Source organism: Columba livia, chromosome 22 (genome assembly GCF_036013475.1).
Source record: "Columba livia isolate bColLiv1 breed racing homer chromosome 22, bColLiv1.pat.W.v2, whole genome shotgun sequence".
NCBI classification, from domain to species: Eukaryota; Metazoa; Chordata; class Aves; order Columbiformes; family Columbidae; genus Columba; species Columba livia.
Window position 1 is genome coordinate 2,669,410 of NC_088623.1, and position 16,112 is coordinate 2,685,521.

At 48.6% G+C, this 16,112-nt stretch overlaps 2 protein-coding genes across 3 annotated transcripts in view; one reads left to right on the top strand and one right to left on the bottom strand.

The window, feature by feature from the left end:
* Positions 1 to 10,016, top strand: part of CNTN2 (contactin 2) — a 30,059-nt gene extending 20,043 nt beyond the window's left edge. Inside the window, exons 12-23 of the mRNA XM_005505304.3 lie at positions 120 to 247; positions 615 to 790; positions 921 to 1,041; positions 1,344 to 1,502; positions 1,627 to 1,776; positions 2,487 to 2,557; positions 2,752 to 2,986; positions 3,373 to 3,488; positions 3,828 to 4,014; positions 4,373 to 4,485; positions 4,566 to 4,734; positions 5,428 to 10,016. Of these exons, the coding sequence (XP_005505361.2) occupies positions 120 to 247; positions 615 to 790; positions 921 to 1,041; positions 1,344 to 1,502; positions 1,627 to 1,776; positions 2,487 to 2,557; positions 2,752 to 2,986; positions 3,373 to 3,488; positions 3,828 to 4,014; positions 4,373 to 4,485; positions 4,566 to 4,734; positions 5,428 to 5,537 (1,735 nt within the window). The 3' untranslated portion in view covers positions 5,538 to 10,016. The remainder of the gene's footprint in view (positions 1 to 119; positions 248 to 614; positions 791 to 920; positions 1,042 to 1,343; positions 1,503 to 1,626; positions 1,777 to 2,486; positions 2,558 to 2,751; positions 2,987 to 3,372; positions 3,489 to 3,827; positions 4,015 to 4,372; positions 4,486 to 4,565; positions 4,735 to 5,427) is intronic.
* The window catches only part of RBBP5 (RB binding protein 5, histone lysine methyltransferase complex subunit), a 38,587-nt gene that overhangs the window by 7,019 nt on the left and 15,456 nt on the right, over positions 1 to 16,112 (bottom strand). The window contains exon 14 of one of the 2 annotated variants that reach the window (XM_065038341.1): positions 9,924 to 11,466. The exons of the other annotated variant lie outside the window; for it this stretch is intronic. Within the exon in view, the coding sequence (XP_064894413.1) occupies positions 11,366 to 11,466 (101 nt within the window). The 3' untranslated portion in view covers positions 9,924 to 11,365. Of the gene's footprint in view, positions 1 to 9,923; positions 11,467 to 16,112 lie in introns of those variants that run through there. 2 annotated transcript variants of the gene reach the window in all.

Sequence of the window (16,112 nt, forward strand, 5' to 3'; positions counted from 1 at the left end):
CCTACATAATATTTTTGCAGTTCTGTCTTTATCACCGGTTTCTCTAAAATCAGCAAGTGCTCATGTACAGAGCAAACAGATATTTTAACCTTCCTCTTGTGTGGTTCTTCTTTTACCAGGGTGACTATTACCACAGATGGCACCTTGATCCTCCAGAATATCAGCAAATCCGACGAGGGGAAGTATACCTGCTTTGCTGAGAATTTCATGGGCAAAGCCAACAGCACGGGAATCCTCTCCGTTAGAGGTAGAGATGTTTGCCTTGATTTGGGGTCAATCGAGCAAGAAACATCTAAGAATGCTCTGATGTGATGTTGCTCCTCTCCTTATACTGCCAAAACTCAATGCAATACTAAGGGAGTTAAAGACATTTCAGCACGTGGAGCAACAAATCTTATGCCTGACCCACTAAATCATACCCAGCATCCTTGGGAAATGCATTTACATTTTGTAACCACTGTAATCCTTCATCTTCCTCCTGTACAACTACAGCTGTTAGAGGGGGATGACAATGAGTTGGCAAGTGTCAGCCGATTTGGATGCTCTGCAGCATTAACACACAGCCGGTACACAGATATTTGCAGCTACCAGCCCTCCCTGCTCTTTCTCTGCAGATGCCACCAAAATCACGCTGGCACCATCTAGTGCCGATATCAACGTCGGTGAAAACCTCACTCTGCAATGTCACGCGTCCCATGATCCGACTATGGACCTGACCTTCACCTGGTCACTGGATGATTTCCCCATTGACTTTGACAAGTCTGAGGGGCACTACCGGCGAGCCAGCGTGGTGAGTAGAAAGGGTAATTACGCCACACCGAAAAAAGAAAATGAACACCAGCCTCTTTGTTTGCGCGTTGACCGCTGGATTGTGATCAGGGACGTTCAAATGCTCTCCCCACTGTCTTTTCCTCACGCAGAAGGAAGCTGTTGGGGACCTCAGCATCTCCAATGCGCAGCTGAAACACTCGGGGCGGTACACGTGCACAGCCCAGACCGTGGTGGACAGTGCTTCGGAGTCAGCCACGCTGACCGTCAGAGGTAATTGCTCCGTTGGAAGGTCCCCTGCTCCTTACAAGCCCAAAATAATTGCACGGTCCTTGCAAGGGATCAGCTCGCTCTTCCCCTGCAACCAGCTCACCATCGATAACCTCACCATCTAACGTCTGAACTGGATGGGAAAGGATTATGGGCTTTAAAAGAGGCCAAAATTGGAGGGGAGGCTTCCCAGCCTCCAGAAAAGAAATGCCTGATTTTAATGGATCACTTGCACAATATAAAGAGCAATAAGCCTCCAAATGCTTCATGTCAGTACCACGTCCGTCTGTCTTCCATCACCACAGGACCTCCAGGCCCCCCAGGGGGTGTGGTGGTGAGAGATGTCGGTGACACCACCGTCCTGCTGAGCTGGAGCCGCGGCTTTGACAACCACAGCCCCATCGCCAGGTACCTCGTCGAGGCGCGGACCCTCCTCTCCAGCACATGGAAGCAAATGCGGACCAGTAAGTGTCTGGACGGCGGCGCAGCCGGTGCTGGCAGCAGAGCCCTGTGCCGAGTTCTTGCTCCGCGCTCCGCTGGCTGCCACTCGCTCTATTTGTTCTCCTCTCGTGTTATTGGATTATATAGATCCTGTAAATATTGAAGGCAATGCAGAGACAGCCCAGGTGGTGAACCTCATTCCTTGGATGGATTATGAGTTTCGGGTCTTAGCAAGTAACATTCTTGGAGTTGGGGAGCCAAGTTTACCCTCCAGCAAAATCCGTACCAAAGAAGCAGGTAGGTGTAGATACGCTGAGAGGTAAGGAGGGGGATCAGAGGTTCCTGTCCTGGAGGGGAAGGCTGGCCCACAGCATGCCTTGGGCCCAAACAATTAGTCATCTCCTTTGCGATGCCATCAAAAAATTTTCTGCCTTCTTGCCCATTTACATGTCAAAGACCAAGTAGGTACCAGAGCTGGCAGCTCAGTTCACCAGCATTCAATACAATGTATTAAACCATGATAAATCCTAGCTAGGGGGAAGGAATCCTAGAAAGTGGAAAGAGCCCTATTATATCACAAACCACAACCCTGCAGAGACAAGGTAAATCTCCCAGCAAATGGCTGTGAATGTTCATTCCGTCTTCTTCTGCTTGAATGTGCAAGCAGAAGGGACATAACAACAGCAGAACTGCCTTCCCCACACCCAGTGCATATTAACTCCTTCCTAATAAAAGCTCTCCTCCATCTCCCTGCTTTTGAGCTTGATCCTTGTCCCCTCAGAGACATGTTGCCTCCAAATCAGCTCGTGGGGCACCAGTCAATATCCTAGACCTGATTTTCACAAACATCTGAAATACTTAACAGCTGAAAGCACAGAGACCAGCGCTTTTATAGGAGCTGCCAAAGCCTGGCTATTTCCAGACTGCGCGGTGTCTGTGCTCATCTTCATCACCATTGCTCCTTTAACCCACCCTGTGCCGTCTGCTTTTGTTTGGGGACCCGACAGCACCTACTGTGGCACCATCTGGGCTCAGCGGAGGCGGAGGAGCTCCCAACGAGCTGATCATCAACTGGACGGTAAGTCAGCAGCACGACACCACCCTCGGACGCTGGGAGAGGGCCAGGGGAAGAAGCACATGTCATTTCTTTTGCAAAATGAGCGCCGTGATTACAAATTTGATATGCAGTTGAGCCAAACACTGAGCTTAGCACAAAGTCTTGCTCATTTGAACCGACCAAGGCTCCTCTTGCATTCTGCTCCCCCCTCACAGCCAACACTGCGGGACTATCAGAACGGAGACGGTTTTGGCTACATCTTGTCGTTCCGCAAGAAAGGCACCCAGGGGTGGCTGACGGCGCGGGTGCCGCACGCGGAATCGCTGCACTACGTCTACCGCAATGAGAGCATCGGCCCCTACACCCCCTTTGAAGTGAAGATCAAAGCGTACAACAGGAAAGGAGAGGGGCCGGAGAGCCTCACCGCCATCGTGTACTCCGCAGAAGAAGGTAAACAGGAATGGCAGCAGTTCCAAATTCACCACGTTTTGTCCAACCAACCATCTCCTCAACTGGCTCCCTGCAGAGCTCTGTCTGTGGGAGCTGAGCGATAGGTTTCCTTTACTCAAAGAGCAGCTGAGAGTGATTTCAGAATAACATTTATCTTCTACTTCAAATACACAGAGAGATGTTTCCCTAAGCCCATTCGTGACCATGCACCGAGCAGCACGCAGCTGTGGCCCTGCTTGTCCTGCTAAATCCCTAAATCCCTTCCCCTCGCTTTGCTCCGTACGCACAACACCAGCTGGCTGCCTGCACGGTGACGCTGCTGCAGGAGAACCCTCCATTTCAGGGCTGGGAAAAAGGATTCTATTCCCTTTTGTTGTCTTTTTCAGAACCCAAAGTGGCTCCTTTCAGAGTTACGGCCAAGGCTGTTCTGTCCTCGGAAATGGACGTGTCCTGGGAGCCCATTGAGCAGGGAGACATGACCGGAGTGCTGTTGGGCTACGAGGTACGAGCCTGCAGTAGGAACACGAGATCCTGAAACTGAGACTGGAAAGCCCAGCAATGAAAATTCCCCCAGGCTAAGCGAGGTGAAAGGAAACAGCATTTTGTTTCCAAAGATAATTAACGGACAGCACGAGGCTCTAATGGGGCCGGTATTACTGTTCACAAGGGATTAGTAAAAAATATCCTTTTTCCATACAGGCTGTAACCTTATTACTGGGCACACGCTGAGCAAAATGCACAGGAACAAAAAATAAAGGGTCTTCAGTGCTGACCACAGATAGGGCTGGTATCTACAGATGTCTTGATCCTTACTAAACCCATCATGCTCTTTTCTATTTAGATCCGGTACTGGAAGGACGGTGATAAAGAGGAGGCAGCTGACAGAGTGAGAACAGCGGGGCTGGTCACGTCGGCTCATGTCACAGGCCTAAACCCCAACACAAAATACCACGTGTCAGTCCGAGCTTATAACCGGGCTGGAACCGGCCCCCCCAGTCCCTCCACCAACATCACGACAACAAAACCACGTGAGTGAGCCCTGACCAGCTCCGTTCTGCTTCTTCTCCTCCCTGGGGCTGCTGATTCCTCCACAGGGTCCCCAACAATCAGCTGATGAGGAGCTTTTTTATCCTGGTGCTTTAAGGCAATTTAAATAGTCCATAAAACAGTGCCCTGAATTTCCTCAGGTCAGTCTTGTGGTCTATGTATCGCTTATCCTAGGATATCTGTGTCCAGAGTAATGTTTGCTGGGATGTTTCTCTTTAAACCAACCATAGTGGTGCCACCAGCCACGCCAACTAGTTGTAGAGTCTCAGGAGTGGGTTGTAACCAGCACAACCTTCTCATCGGTCACTGACTTACTGAATCTTTTTCTGTATCTCTTAGCACCAAAGAGGCCGCCTGGCAACATCTCCTGGACTTTTTCTGGGTCTACAGTCACCATCAAGTGGGACCCGGTGGTGGCGAAGGCAGACGAGTCTGCAGTTACAGGGTACAAGGTACAAGCAGCACGTAGCTGGCTTTGTTACAGGTGACGCTGAGGAAATCGCGGTGGACATAAACTTGCCTCTTCCAACAGATGCTTTACAGGCAGGATTCCCACTCTGCTCCCACCCTATACCTGGCCAGCAAGAGCCGGATCGACATCCCTGTCCCTGAAGATTTCACTCACGCCTTCGTACAGATCAGGGTGACGGGCCCTGGGGGAGACGGAATCCCAGCAGAAGTTCACATCCTCCGAAACAGTGGTACGTACGCTCCTCTGACTGTACACGCTCCGTGCGCAAACCCCCATTTACAGCATGTTTCATAGAGCACTGGAAAACAAGCTCAGGGAGAGGAGTTAATCTGCAGACTATTTGCTACCACGGTTCTTTGATAAGCAGTGATTTTAGTCATCCCCCTCCCCTGCCTGGCTACAGCACAGTAGTAGTATAATAAATGCCATTATGTCTTAAATCCCACTCTCCCTTCCAGGAACACATGGGAACATCCTAGCCCAGTGGTTTAGGTTGAGAATTGGTCTTTGGCTCCCTTGTGCTGTTTGCTCAAAGGACCTTCTGATGATTCCCCTCCAGCAGCTGACCTCTCCCCAGACCCCGAGCAACCTTTCGCTCTAGCCTGATCCCAGCTTTATTATTTGCAGCTAAAGCCCTCGAGGCCCCACATAAGCCCGACTTACATTCGCTAAGAGTAAAATTCTGTGTTTGTGTGACCCCGATCCCAATGCCAGCAAGTCCCCTTGATTCAGGGGGGAAGTGCTCAGGTCCCACCTCCAAATTCTTGTTTCAAAGAAACGTTCCCGGGATGTTTCTCAGCACCAACCACAACACGAGCAACGCAGCACCCCAGAACTAACATTTCACCCACTCTTTCCTCAAGACGCCAGGTTGTGTCCATGCAACAAGGCGGTTGCTCCTTCCTCCTCCACTTTCTTTCAGGGACCAGTATGATGGTGGAAGACTCTGTGACGAGGCCGGTGCCACACGCTGTCATTGTCACAACTAACTCTCTAGTCATGGTGGCCCTGATCAGCTACCTGGAGCTCTGACGGTGGCCAACGCGGCACAGGACTCCAGGACGCGCTTCCTCAAGGGATGACTCGATACTCAGCTGCTACAACCTCAAGTCTGTACCACAGCAGCACTACAGAGAAAGGATTTGACGACATTGGTTGAAGGGAGGAAGAAAGGAACAGTTTTTTGCTTTTGTTTTGGAAGAACATAAGCTTTCGTACAAGACATGGGTCTTTAACCAATTAAAGATTTTTTTAAAGAAACGAGTAAAATGAAGAAGAATTCTACGTGAATTCTGACAGCCAACTGCCCCCCCACACTGTATCCAGTAGGTTTTTGCCTTATGAAGCCATTTACTAAAGTAACCAGACTGCTAAACTTGACTACTTTTTAAAAATATGTACAGTGGGGTTGGCACGGGGAGGATGGGGACTGAGGATTTCCCAGTGATCAGCATGTTCCATACCAACCCCAGTCACGGCCCATCTCCAGCACATTATAGGAAAGGATTTTACCCCCCCAAATAAAATATGAGCCCAACTCTGCAGCAACCAGCCCAAGGAGATAAAGCCACATGAGAGATTGAGCTCTGTCCCATCCTGGGGACGGGTGAACACCAACTTTAGACCGTGAAAAGCTGTTTTTATGACACTGGTGTTAACTTGCAACCCCAGCCTATTGTTTGTATCAACTGTTATGCTGTGAGGTGCAATGCTCAATGTTATCTGTAGCCCACGTGCTTTTGGGGTGTTTTTGTTATACTGTTTGCTTCTTTCCTTTTTGTTCGGGGAGGAGAAGGGGTAAGTAAAAGGGAGATACTCTTCTAGCATCAGCTAATTCAGAGAGGCAGCTCTCCCTAACAATGGAGCTGTCAACATACCCCATTTCTATAGAAAGAGGGTCTTAAAGGAGGAAGAAAAAGGAATATGACGTGATTTAACCAAGAACTGGAGGCTCAAGGAAGCCACCACTGGGGCAGCAAGGAAAATCTGGCCTCACTCAGGTTCATGTCTCTACACAAACAGCTCCTTGCAGCCAAAATACCAGTCACGACCCGGGGCTGCAGGACCGAGAGTCGATCGATAGATCAGTCTGGTTTTCAGGCCCAAGGCTCACACGGGAGGGCTGATACCCCAAAGCTGGATGGGGATGTCAAGGTGCACCATTAACTAAAATAACTGGGAGTGGATGTTGCATTTTAAAATCTCTTTGTTTCCCAGTAAAGCAACCAAGTGACCCAAGTTAACTAGAAGCTGAACTACGTTGCTTGCTGATTGGATCCCAAGTGCATCTTTAGGGAACTTGACCTTCCTTGTTTCCCAGCGGATGACGCTGCTGGGCTGGGCAACCTCAACTCCAGAACTACCCGACAAACAGCTCCAAGTGCAAAGGCAAGGGATTTGACATGTGGTTTCTACATGAGATGCCAATTCCTTACCCTTGTTAATTTTAAGACTCCCGTGTCCTTGGCCTTAGTGAGAGATTATGTGTGTAAATCCCCGGCCTCCCTGAGGAGTTTTGCCTGTTGCATCTATTCACAGTATCCCATTACGATTCTTTTAGCATCTGGAAGCAAGAAGGTAAATGCAGCAGTAGGTTCAGGGCTCCTGTGTGTTCAGCAAACAAGAGAAATGTTTTAAGAACCAGGCAAAGAAAAAGAAACTTAATGAGTCTAAATATTGTGAGGATGGCTGCAGCAAAAAGAAAGGGTACTGCAGTGTTTCCATGACAAATAACACCTGGGATAAAGCAAAAAGAGAAGCCAACAGCTCCCAATGGCACATGGCAGGAACCATCACCCCTCAGCCTGTCCTGAGCTTCCTCCTGCTCCCTCTGCAGCTCCCCAGGAATTACCCCCTCGGTCCCTCTAACAGGTTGAACTCCTTCTTTCAGAACGACAACAGCTAAATAGAAACTATATTTTTGTATTATTTATGTTCTTGAAGACTTTAAAATATTTTTATTGATGTTTGGAAGTTGGGTTTGGTAAAATGTTTTATGTTGTTAATTTGGCATTTTTGTTATCACCTTCATCTCGCTGGCCCTTCAGCCTTTCTCCCACGGAAGATGTGATGAGAGGAAAATTAGGGATTCATTCTTAGCTCAAAAGCAAAGCAAATTAGGGCTTGGGCAACCCAATGGATACGTAGAACTAGTGGTAGTCATGATGACAGCAGACATAAACTAACCGGACCTATGGAGCAAAAGAGCGCTGCTAGGTGATGCTGCTGCAGAAGGGCGGGTCCTATCAGGAGAGGAGCAGCCGAGGCGGGTGATGCACCCAAAAAACCTTCACTGAAGGGAGAAGCAGATGCTGGAGCCCCCCAGGAACGATCCTGTCGAGCAGCCGGCAGGACCAGACCAGAAACCCCCAGCACTGCAGAATTGTGCTGACCCAGCCAGGAGGGATCGCTGAGCAGGAGGAGCCGCTTCAGAGCACAGAGCAGCCACAATCACAACTTTCAAATGGGTTTCAGGTGCAGAATCTGCATCAGATCAGCCCTGCACATCGCCAGAGCCGTTCGGGGCGGCGCAAACACCGGCTCTGCCCAGGGGCTGCTCTGCTTGCTTGCCCATGGACACAGTTATTAATGATTCCCATCCAGGGCAGCACACCAGGTATCTCTGGGGCAGAAGAAGGTGCTTTGAGGGAGCAGATGGGGACGAACTCTCAGAGCCGTGCAAAGCGAAGCGGGGAACTCTCGGGACACTCCAGGGCTGAGGTTCAGCATCGCTCTGGGTCGGACCACGCTGGCTCTGCAATATCTCCTTGGTCTCAACAGATGCTTCCAAATGCCTTTGGTAACACCGGTGGCTACGGCTGTTTTATTGAACTTTCCAGCGCTGGAAAGCAAGATGCTTCATAGCGCGGTTAAAACAGTATCCCAATGCTGCAATGACATTAGGTTTTAAACAGCAGCCACCTGAAACATTTCCCCGGAAAGGTTAATACGTTTTCCATACATTCCTCGGTTAAACTATATCACAGGCACATTTTATATAAGAAGCGAAAAACTACATGAGTTGGATTTTCAATGCTCCAGTTAGCACTGCTCTGCATTGCAAATGGGCTGAATATATTCTAATTTGTAAAACTGATGGGACAGTACTTTCTAAAGCCTTCAAGTGACAAGCAGATCCCGTTGAAAGTTACATGCCTTCAATTTTACTTCAAGCTGCGCCTCTTTTTTTGAGAAGGTAAACCATCCATACGTACCATTGCACCTTTTGCAACATTTTAAGGATGACACACAGAAGCAAAGAGGAATGACTTCGTGATGACCACAACAGCCTTACAACCCCTTGCTTGGACTCCAGTTCTGATCTTCACTCCATCGACGGCTCCAAACGATTATTTCACCCCTTGCTGATTAAGGGACAGGGCACATTGTGAAGGGAGGGGGACACAAAACGATTTCCACTTGCAGCACTGGAAAGAAAGGCCAAGCTCAAGTGCAGACGGTCACAAACTAAACCCCGCTCTAGACAAGCAAGCTCCATTTTTGCTCATAGACACAAGCCACGTTAAGACACATTGCCTTGTCTTAGGCAGCCTGTTCTGCCTTATTTTGGTTTTTAAGAGGCAGTTAGGTGACCCACAGAAAAGGATCCACACATGCAAATACAGCCAAGGCAGCATTTGTATCTAGTTAAACTTCACCCAGGCTATAAAGAAAGGTGTTCAGAGCTGGGGGAGAAAACTTAGATTCCGAAACCTTAACAGAGTTTACTGGCTTTAACTTATTGCATTGAGCTGCAAATCAATTTCCTGACTTGCCAAGAATCCCCTTCACTTAATTGCTCTGAGCGTTTGCTTCAGGGATTGATTACCAGGGATGAGTTAAGTGCTGCGGGTTTGTTCTCAGCACCGTAGTGGCTCAGCAAGGAAAATAATCTGATTTCACAGGGTTCACTAGACCCCTCAAATAGTGCAAACCAACCTGACAAAGGTGTTGGAAGGAAAACACAGTGAGGGTGAAATGTTCTGAGACCCCCCAATGAAAGGAGCTTTACAGTTCTGATTTATTCATATTTAACATAAAATAATCTTCTACCTGATGCTATTGATCTTACAGACTGAAGATCACGCTTCGGGGTTTAGGTTGTCTGGGCTAAATTCAGCCCTCGGCTGTTGGAGTGAGAAACAGCCCAGGTTTGCAGCACAGACTCAGTGTTGTGCCCTCATCTCTTCGCCCAATAAATCAGTTGGACGACGCAGGTATCACACTCAGATAACGCCGGGGAGGTCTAAATCCCACCTGCTCCAAACGCCCCCAGCTAAACCCCAGCCGCGGGAAACCCTTTGCTGCCAATATTTTAATCCAGCCTCACTCGCCCCCAATCACACGCCCCCACAGAGCTGTTTTCTTCTCCGTAACTTTGTTGTACGCTATTTTTTTAAGAAAACCAAATGGGAAACATTGTAAGCATACCGTACTGACTGTAATGATGGTTATTTATTGGCTACAGTAGCACGCAGTTCATAAATAAAGATCTTCAGAGACTTTAGACAACTACTAGAGTCTGGAATATTTGTGTCCAGCCTTAAATGCAATTAATACATCTGGGTGGGAACAACTCCAGGTTCCAGGATAAGTTGGGGAATGACCTATTAGAGAGCAGTGTAGGGGAAAGGGACCTGGGGGTCCTGGGGACAGCAGGGTGACCATGAGCCAGCACTGGGCCCTTGTGGCCAGGAAGCCAATGGTACCTGGGGTGGGTTAGAAGGGGGTGGTCAGTAGGTCAGAGAGGTTCTCCTGCCCCTCTGCTCTGCCCTGGGGAGACCACACCTGCAATATTGTGTCCAGTTGTGGCCCCTCAGTTCCAGCAGGACAGGGAACTGCTGCAGAGAGTCCAGCGCAGCCACCAAGATGCTGAAGGGAGTGGAGCATCTCCCGTGTGAGGAAAGGCTGAGGGAGCTGGGGCTCTGGAGCTGGACAAGAGGACACTGAGGGGGGACTCATTCCTGGGGATCAATATGGAAAGGGGGAGTGTCAGGAGGATGGAGCCAGGCTCTTCTCGGTGACAACCAGTGACAGGACAAGGGGCAATGGGTGCAAACTGGAACACAGGAGGTTCCACTTAAATCTGAGAAGAAACTTGTTCCTGGTGAGGGTGGCAGAGCCTGGCCCAGGCTGCCCAGGGGGGTTGTGGAGTCTCCTTCTCTGCAGACATTCCAACCCGCCTGGACACCTTCCTGTGTAACCTCATCTGGGTGTTCCTGCTCCATGGGGGGATTGCACTGGATGAGCTTTCCAGGGCCCTTCCAACCCCTGACATTCTGGGATTCTGTGAATACCTTGCCTGCTCAGGATCCCTGGCCCAGGACTGTGTTTTTCCCGACTACCAACTGCACATCCTAATACAAACAGGGAGCCCAGTGAGACCTCAACCACAGGGAGCTGGACCCCTCAGCAGAAGTTAAGCCAATTAGGATACAGTAAATTCAAATTCTATCCCATAATCAAACAAAAGAGGACATACTGTCCTCAGCGCAAGGAATTGCATGTGTTGAGAGCCTGGTTAGAGATGTTAATGTTCTATCATGTGCTTGCTCTGGCTGGTATTCCAATGGCTGGAAAGTAACACTAGAAAACTCAAGTTGGAAATTTCAATTGGCTTATTGGCAGAAAGAATAAGTGACTGTTGGAATAGCTTGCCAAAAAGCTTCCTCATCAATCACAGCCTTTAAAGCAAGTCTGGAAGTCTTCCAGGAAAGACATCCACTGGGTCAGCCACAGGCCATCAGGCTTGCAAAGGTTCACTTACATTAAAGAAAATTATTTCCTTCATTGCAGGAAGTGCTGCAAGAAATTACCCTATGTTATGTCAGATTAATTCATCACAGCTATTCCTTCTGGCCTTAAAAAGAAATAAAGATCTCTTGGTTTCTTTCTACCTTTGGGAAGGATGTCAAGACATCATCTGGAGCAACTGCACGCGGTGCAGGTCTGAGGGTCCGCCCTGGGGAGCAGAGAAATGAAAAACTGGGCTCAGCAGGGCCTGGTCATGGGGATTCTCACCCAAACCCTCTCCCTTGGCACATCCTGATGCATCTGCTTTCATGCAGCCTCTAGAAAAAGCCATTATGTTTGACCACAGGGTGCAGAGGTGCAAGATGTGCTCACGAGCCCCACTCTGAGCCCCCAGTGGCAGAGTGATGGGCTTCTCCCTCCCTTCCCAGAACCACACAACCATTTTGGCTGGAAAAGACCCTCAATATCATCAGGTCCAACCATTCCCCCACCCCTGGCACTGCCCCATGTCCTGAGAACCTCATGTCCGTCTGTCCAACCCTCCAGGGATGGTGACTCCAGCACTGCCCCGGGCAGCCTGTTCCAATGCCCCACAGCCCTTTGGAGAAGAAATTGTTCCCCAGATTCAACCTCAACTTCCCCTGGCGCAACTCGAGGCCGTTTCCTCTCATCCTGTCACTTATTCCTTGGAAGAAGAGACCATTAGAAGCTCCAGCTGCCCACAGCTTGAGGGGACGAGTGTATTTGGTTGCCATGTAACACCGCTCAGCCCCTGGCCGCTGGGTAAGGGTCCCACAAGGCTGGGCTCAGCTGGGCTCAGCCCCCGGGCAGGCTCCAGCCCCTTTGCCTCTCACTGCAGGCGAGGCAGCTCATCACTGGGGCCATAATTAGCTCAGGGATTTACGCTGCAACGAGGCTCTGTGAAGGCAAGCGCAGCATCATTAAAGACACCAGCAGGGATCAGCCAAGACTGAGATGAATCCCTCCCCAGTTCATCCCCTACAAAGGCAACTACTGCTTTCTCAAGAGCCATCATTAAATGCCGCTGCACACGATATAAATCAAGGAGACAAATGACTCGGCGCTGACAAACAGGCGGGTCCTACTGGAAATACAATCACAGCTGGGCAGAGAGCGCATGGAGGGATGAAGGATGCTGCGAGGCATCGCTTGTGCCCATTAGTCCTGGAAAGGGGAGAGCAAACACTGGTTTTCAAAGGGATCATTCTGTGGACTTAGAAAATGTTCATTAGCAAAAGAATTTTCAGTGTAGTGTGGAAGAGACGTGAGCTGTCCTTGGGCAAGAGGGGTGTGTTATGCAGCCGGCAGTGATGCATTCATACACGTTTCTTAGCCATAAGTAAAGCATTTCCCTCTTTACTTTCTGAAAACCAAAGCGGGATGTTCAGAAATGTCTGTCCTGCCATCAGCGTATGAAGCAGCTGGAGCACCAGGGACAGGACAGGATCACTGGTGCATCCACCAGCCCAGCGCTGCCCCGCACAACCAGCCCGGCTGCTGCTTTGTACGATGCTCTGTAATACCCACCCAGGAAAGGTGGTTTACAAAACGAAAGGTCATTAAAGAAAATGCGGCACAGCTGAACTGCTGCAGGAACAAGTGGAAAAATTAACACGGATCCACGTTCAGGGGATGGAAGAGTCAGACAGCCCCATCTCAGAGCAAAATAAGCATATGGGGTTTGTTTTCCTTTTTTTTTGCTGCCATTCAAGTTCCAGCAGTTAAGACAATCTAGTTATTCAATTTAGATAAGCTTCAGTAGCTACCAGCAATTTGAACAGCTGCCTGTGCCTCGCCATTCTGTTATTACCTCCTTCTTTCCAAGTGCTAATGCCATTAGCAAATTGACTTCCTCCCTCGCACAATCTGTCTGGCTTTACCGTGTACAACACTAATTGCTTCCCAATGCTCGGGACCATCAGCAGAGGTTTGTACCACAAAAGTCCCGCAGACGGGAAGGGGCAGCAGGAAGGGTTTGCACGCGGTTCCTGGTGTCCTCTCCCCCAGGTTAAGGAACACAAACTGAAAGAAGAAGTTTAGGGAATTCAATGAGAGCTTTTCCTGCAATTCGGCCAGTTGTGTTGGCAAAAACAGGGACAGCGATTCAGAAAACATGGAGATTACAGGAAGAGATGGAAAGAAATGTAGGGATGGGGAAAACGAGCAGGTTCGGAGGGTTGTTGCTTCAGCTTTCACTGCCATCCCCTGTTCCCCTTTCTGGAGCTCTTTGCTGCTCTCCCTTCCTTGCCCTCCATCCTCCAGCAGACCTGCTCACGTCAACAGACTTTCGATTGTATTAAAACTCCAAAGCACACATGGAAAAGCATCATTTCAAACGGCAACTATGCCAATAAGAGGCCTAGTCCCACCCTTTCTGATAGCAAGAGTCACACCGTCCATCACAGCCCTCCACCTTAAAATAACCATTAAATATATATATACATATATATATATATATACTAATTTTCCTGTGCCAGGCATCTGGCTCCCCTCATTTAAAAATAAATAAAATAAAGGAGGACACAATAAAAAGATGAAGGACCCTTTTGGCTCCCACTCTGACCTCATCAGCTAAGCAGTGAAGAAATAAATCGTCTTGAACCTTTCATGTAATCTTTCTGCATTTCTAACCCACGGGACACAAGCCCTGCATTTACATTACAAAGTGCAGAGCAGCTCTTCCAGATGGGACAATCTCTTTGGTGATTTGAATCATTAGCTCCCAAACTCAATATATGTCTGTACCTGCATTTCAGAGGCTGTGGAAAATAAAAGGAGAATTTCCTGGGGTTGAGAAGAGTTTCATGAGACAGAAATCCGGGGCTGGTTGTGCACAGAGTTCACTCGTTGCGGTGTTAAATCTGGGCAAAAGGCTGAGTCAACGTCACCCTGCTTAGAAGAGGTGGTTTAACCAATTAACAATAGATTTTAAGATAAAAGAGGCCAGATAACCTAATGGAGGTATCAGATGAACAGTAAACCAACACAAAACATGGAGTTTAGTCATTTTTTTCCACACTGATGTTGTAAGTGCGCTTGAGACACAAAGATGTTATTTGACCTCCCATTGAAGAACCAACACAAGAACCGGCCGGGCATTGAGAATGGCAGAAGAATGAAGTGGACTGACCACAGATATGGACACCCCCAGCGAGCTAAAGATCGTAATAATGCTCAGAGAAAGCAGCACGTGCTCCCGGCTAAGGAACAGAAGCAGAGAAAAGCACTGCAGAGCCAGAGGGAAGAGCCAAGCAAAGACAAAGTGGCATCGAGCACGGGAGAAACTCCAGTATTGTGGAGCCGGCTCAGAGGACACTGATGGGGAACAGAGGCGAGAAAACCTTGGACAAGTGGATCATCCATCAGGAGCTTCTGAGCCACGGGACCAGAAGGAAGGATACACAGTCCCTTGTGTGTCACAACCCTGTGGGATCCCCCCATCCCGTCCCAGAGGGTCACCCCATACGAAGGGACAGCACATCTTCCAAAGGCACCTTGTGTTGCTGCAGAACGGTTCCCCCAACGTTCCCCAACTGGTTATTGTGCCTGTTAAAGTCTCCCAGCAGAAAGAGAACTCTGTAGAACAACAACCTGGGAATTGCAGCCTGATGTCAGGCTTGTTTCTCAAACACAACCTCAGGGGCCAAAAATCATTGTCCAGATACACTTATTACCTGCTTCGCTCTATAATGAAGTCTGGTTTTGTACAGGATTCTCTGCAAATAAGGTATTTACCTGAATATCCAACTCTTTCTATATGAAAGCATTTTTTTGTTCTTCTAATAAAATATATATATATATATATATATATGTATATTAGCATACTTCAATCTTTAATATTAGAATCATATCATTATTTTCCCCAGAATTGGATGTGCTACGCATTCTGGTACTTTAGGTTACGGGGCGGGGGGAAAGGAAACAGGCTCAGTAAATATAGTTGTTTATTGTAAAATAAGAGAAAGAAAGTAGAAAGAGAAGGCATTTAATAGGCTCCTCTGTGGATTCTGCTGCCAAGGGGGAAACAATCCTCCCTATGGAGTTGCTGCATGTTTTATATTCCTTAATCACCAGGAAAAAGGCAGATCCACAAGGCCACTGAACTCTTCCCTTCCTCTTCCTTTAAAGATTTGAGGAACAAGCTCAGCTCTGAGTGACGATTTGAAACATCCAATTCCGTTCCTAAGCAGCCACGCTCACATTGAAAATTTGCTCGTGCTACCCTGTTTCGCTCTTCCACGCTCCAAAGGAAATGGGGCAAGCTCAAGATATTGCTTGGTGATATTATACAGTTTTCTGGGCTCTACAAAAGGGAAATATGAATACGTCTTTCTAGTGGGGGTCCCTGCCTCATCCCCAGCCTGCCCTGCAGCTGCTGAGACCACTTGGGTCTGATGGAAAAGCCACCAGGTAACAAGGAAACCTGGTTTCTAAGTCCAGCTTGAAAGTGTCTTTATTTCTTTGTTCCTCTTGCTGGAGAAACACCATCTACCCAACTGTGCCAGCTCACATCACTGCAGACTTCTGAGCAAAGCAGGAGAAACGGGAGGAAATAAGACAGGAATCAGGATCGCAAGTTATAAGCTAAATAAGCAAACCCTAAAGGTAAAATAAGACCCATTAGAGGAGCACGGCAAGGTCGTTAGCGGCGAGCAGTAGGCGGTTTCTGTGGCTCAGTGTCCATTCCAGACCATCCTTACACATCATGTGGAGGCCAACTTGGCCCATCGAGAGCTACTGTTTGTCCTGCTGCATTAAGACTCAAGCTCTGGTGCTACAATCCTGTCCTAACTTTGCAGACTGTGACACTTAAGGAATAAACTGCATCAGCCA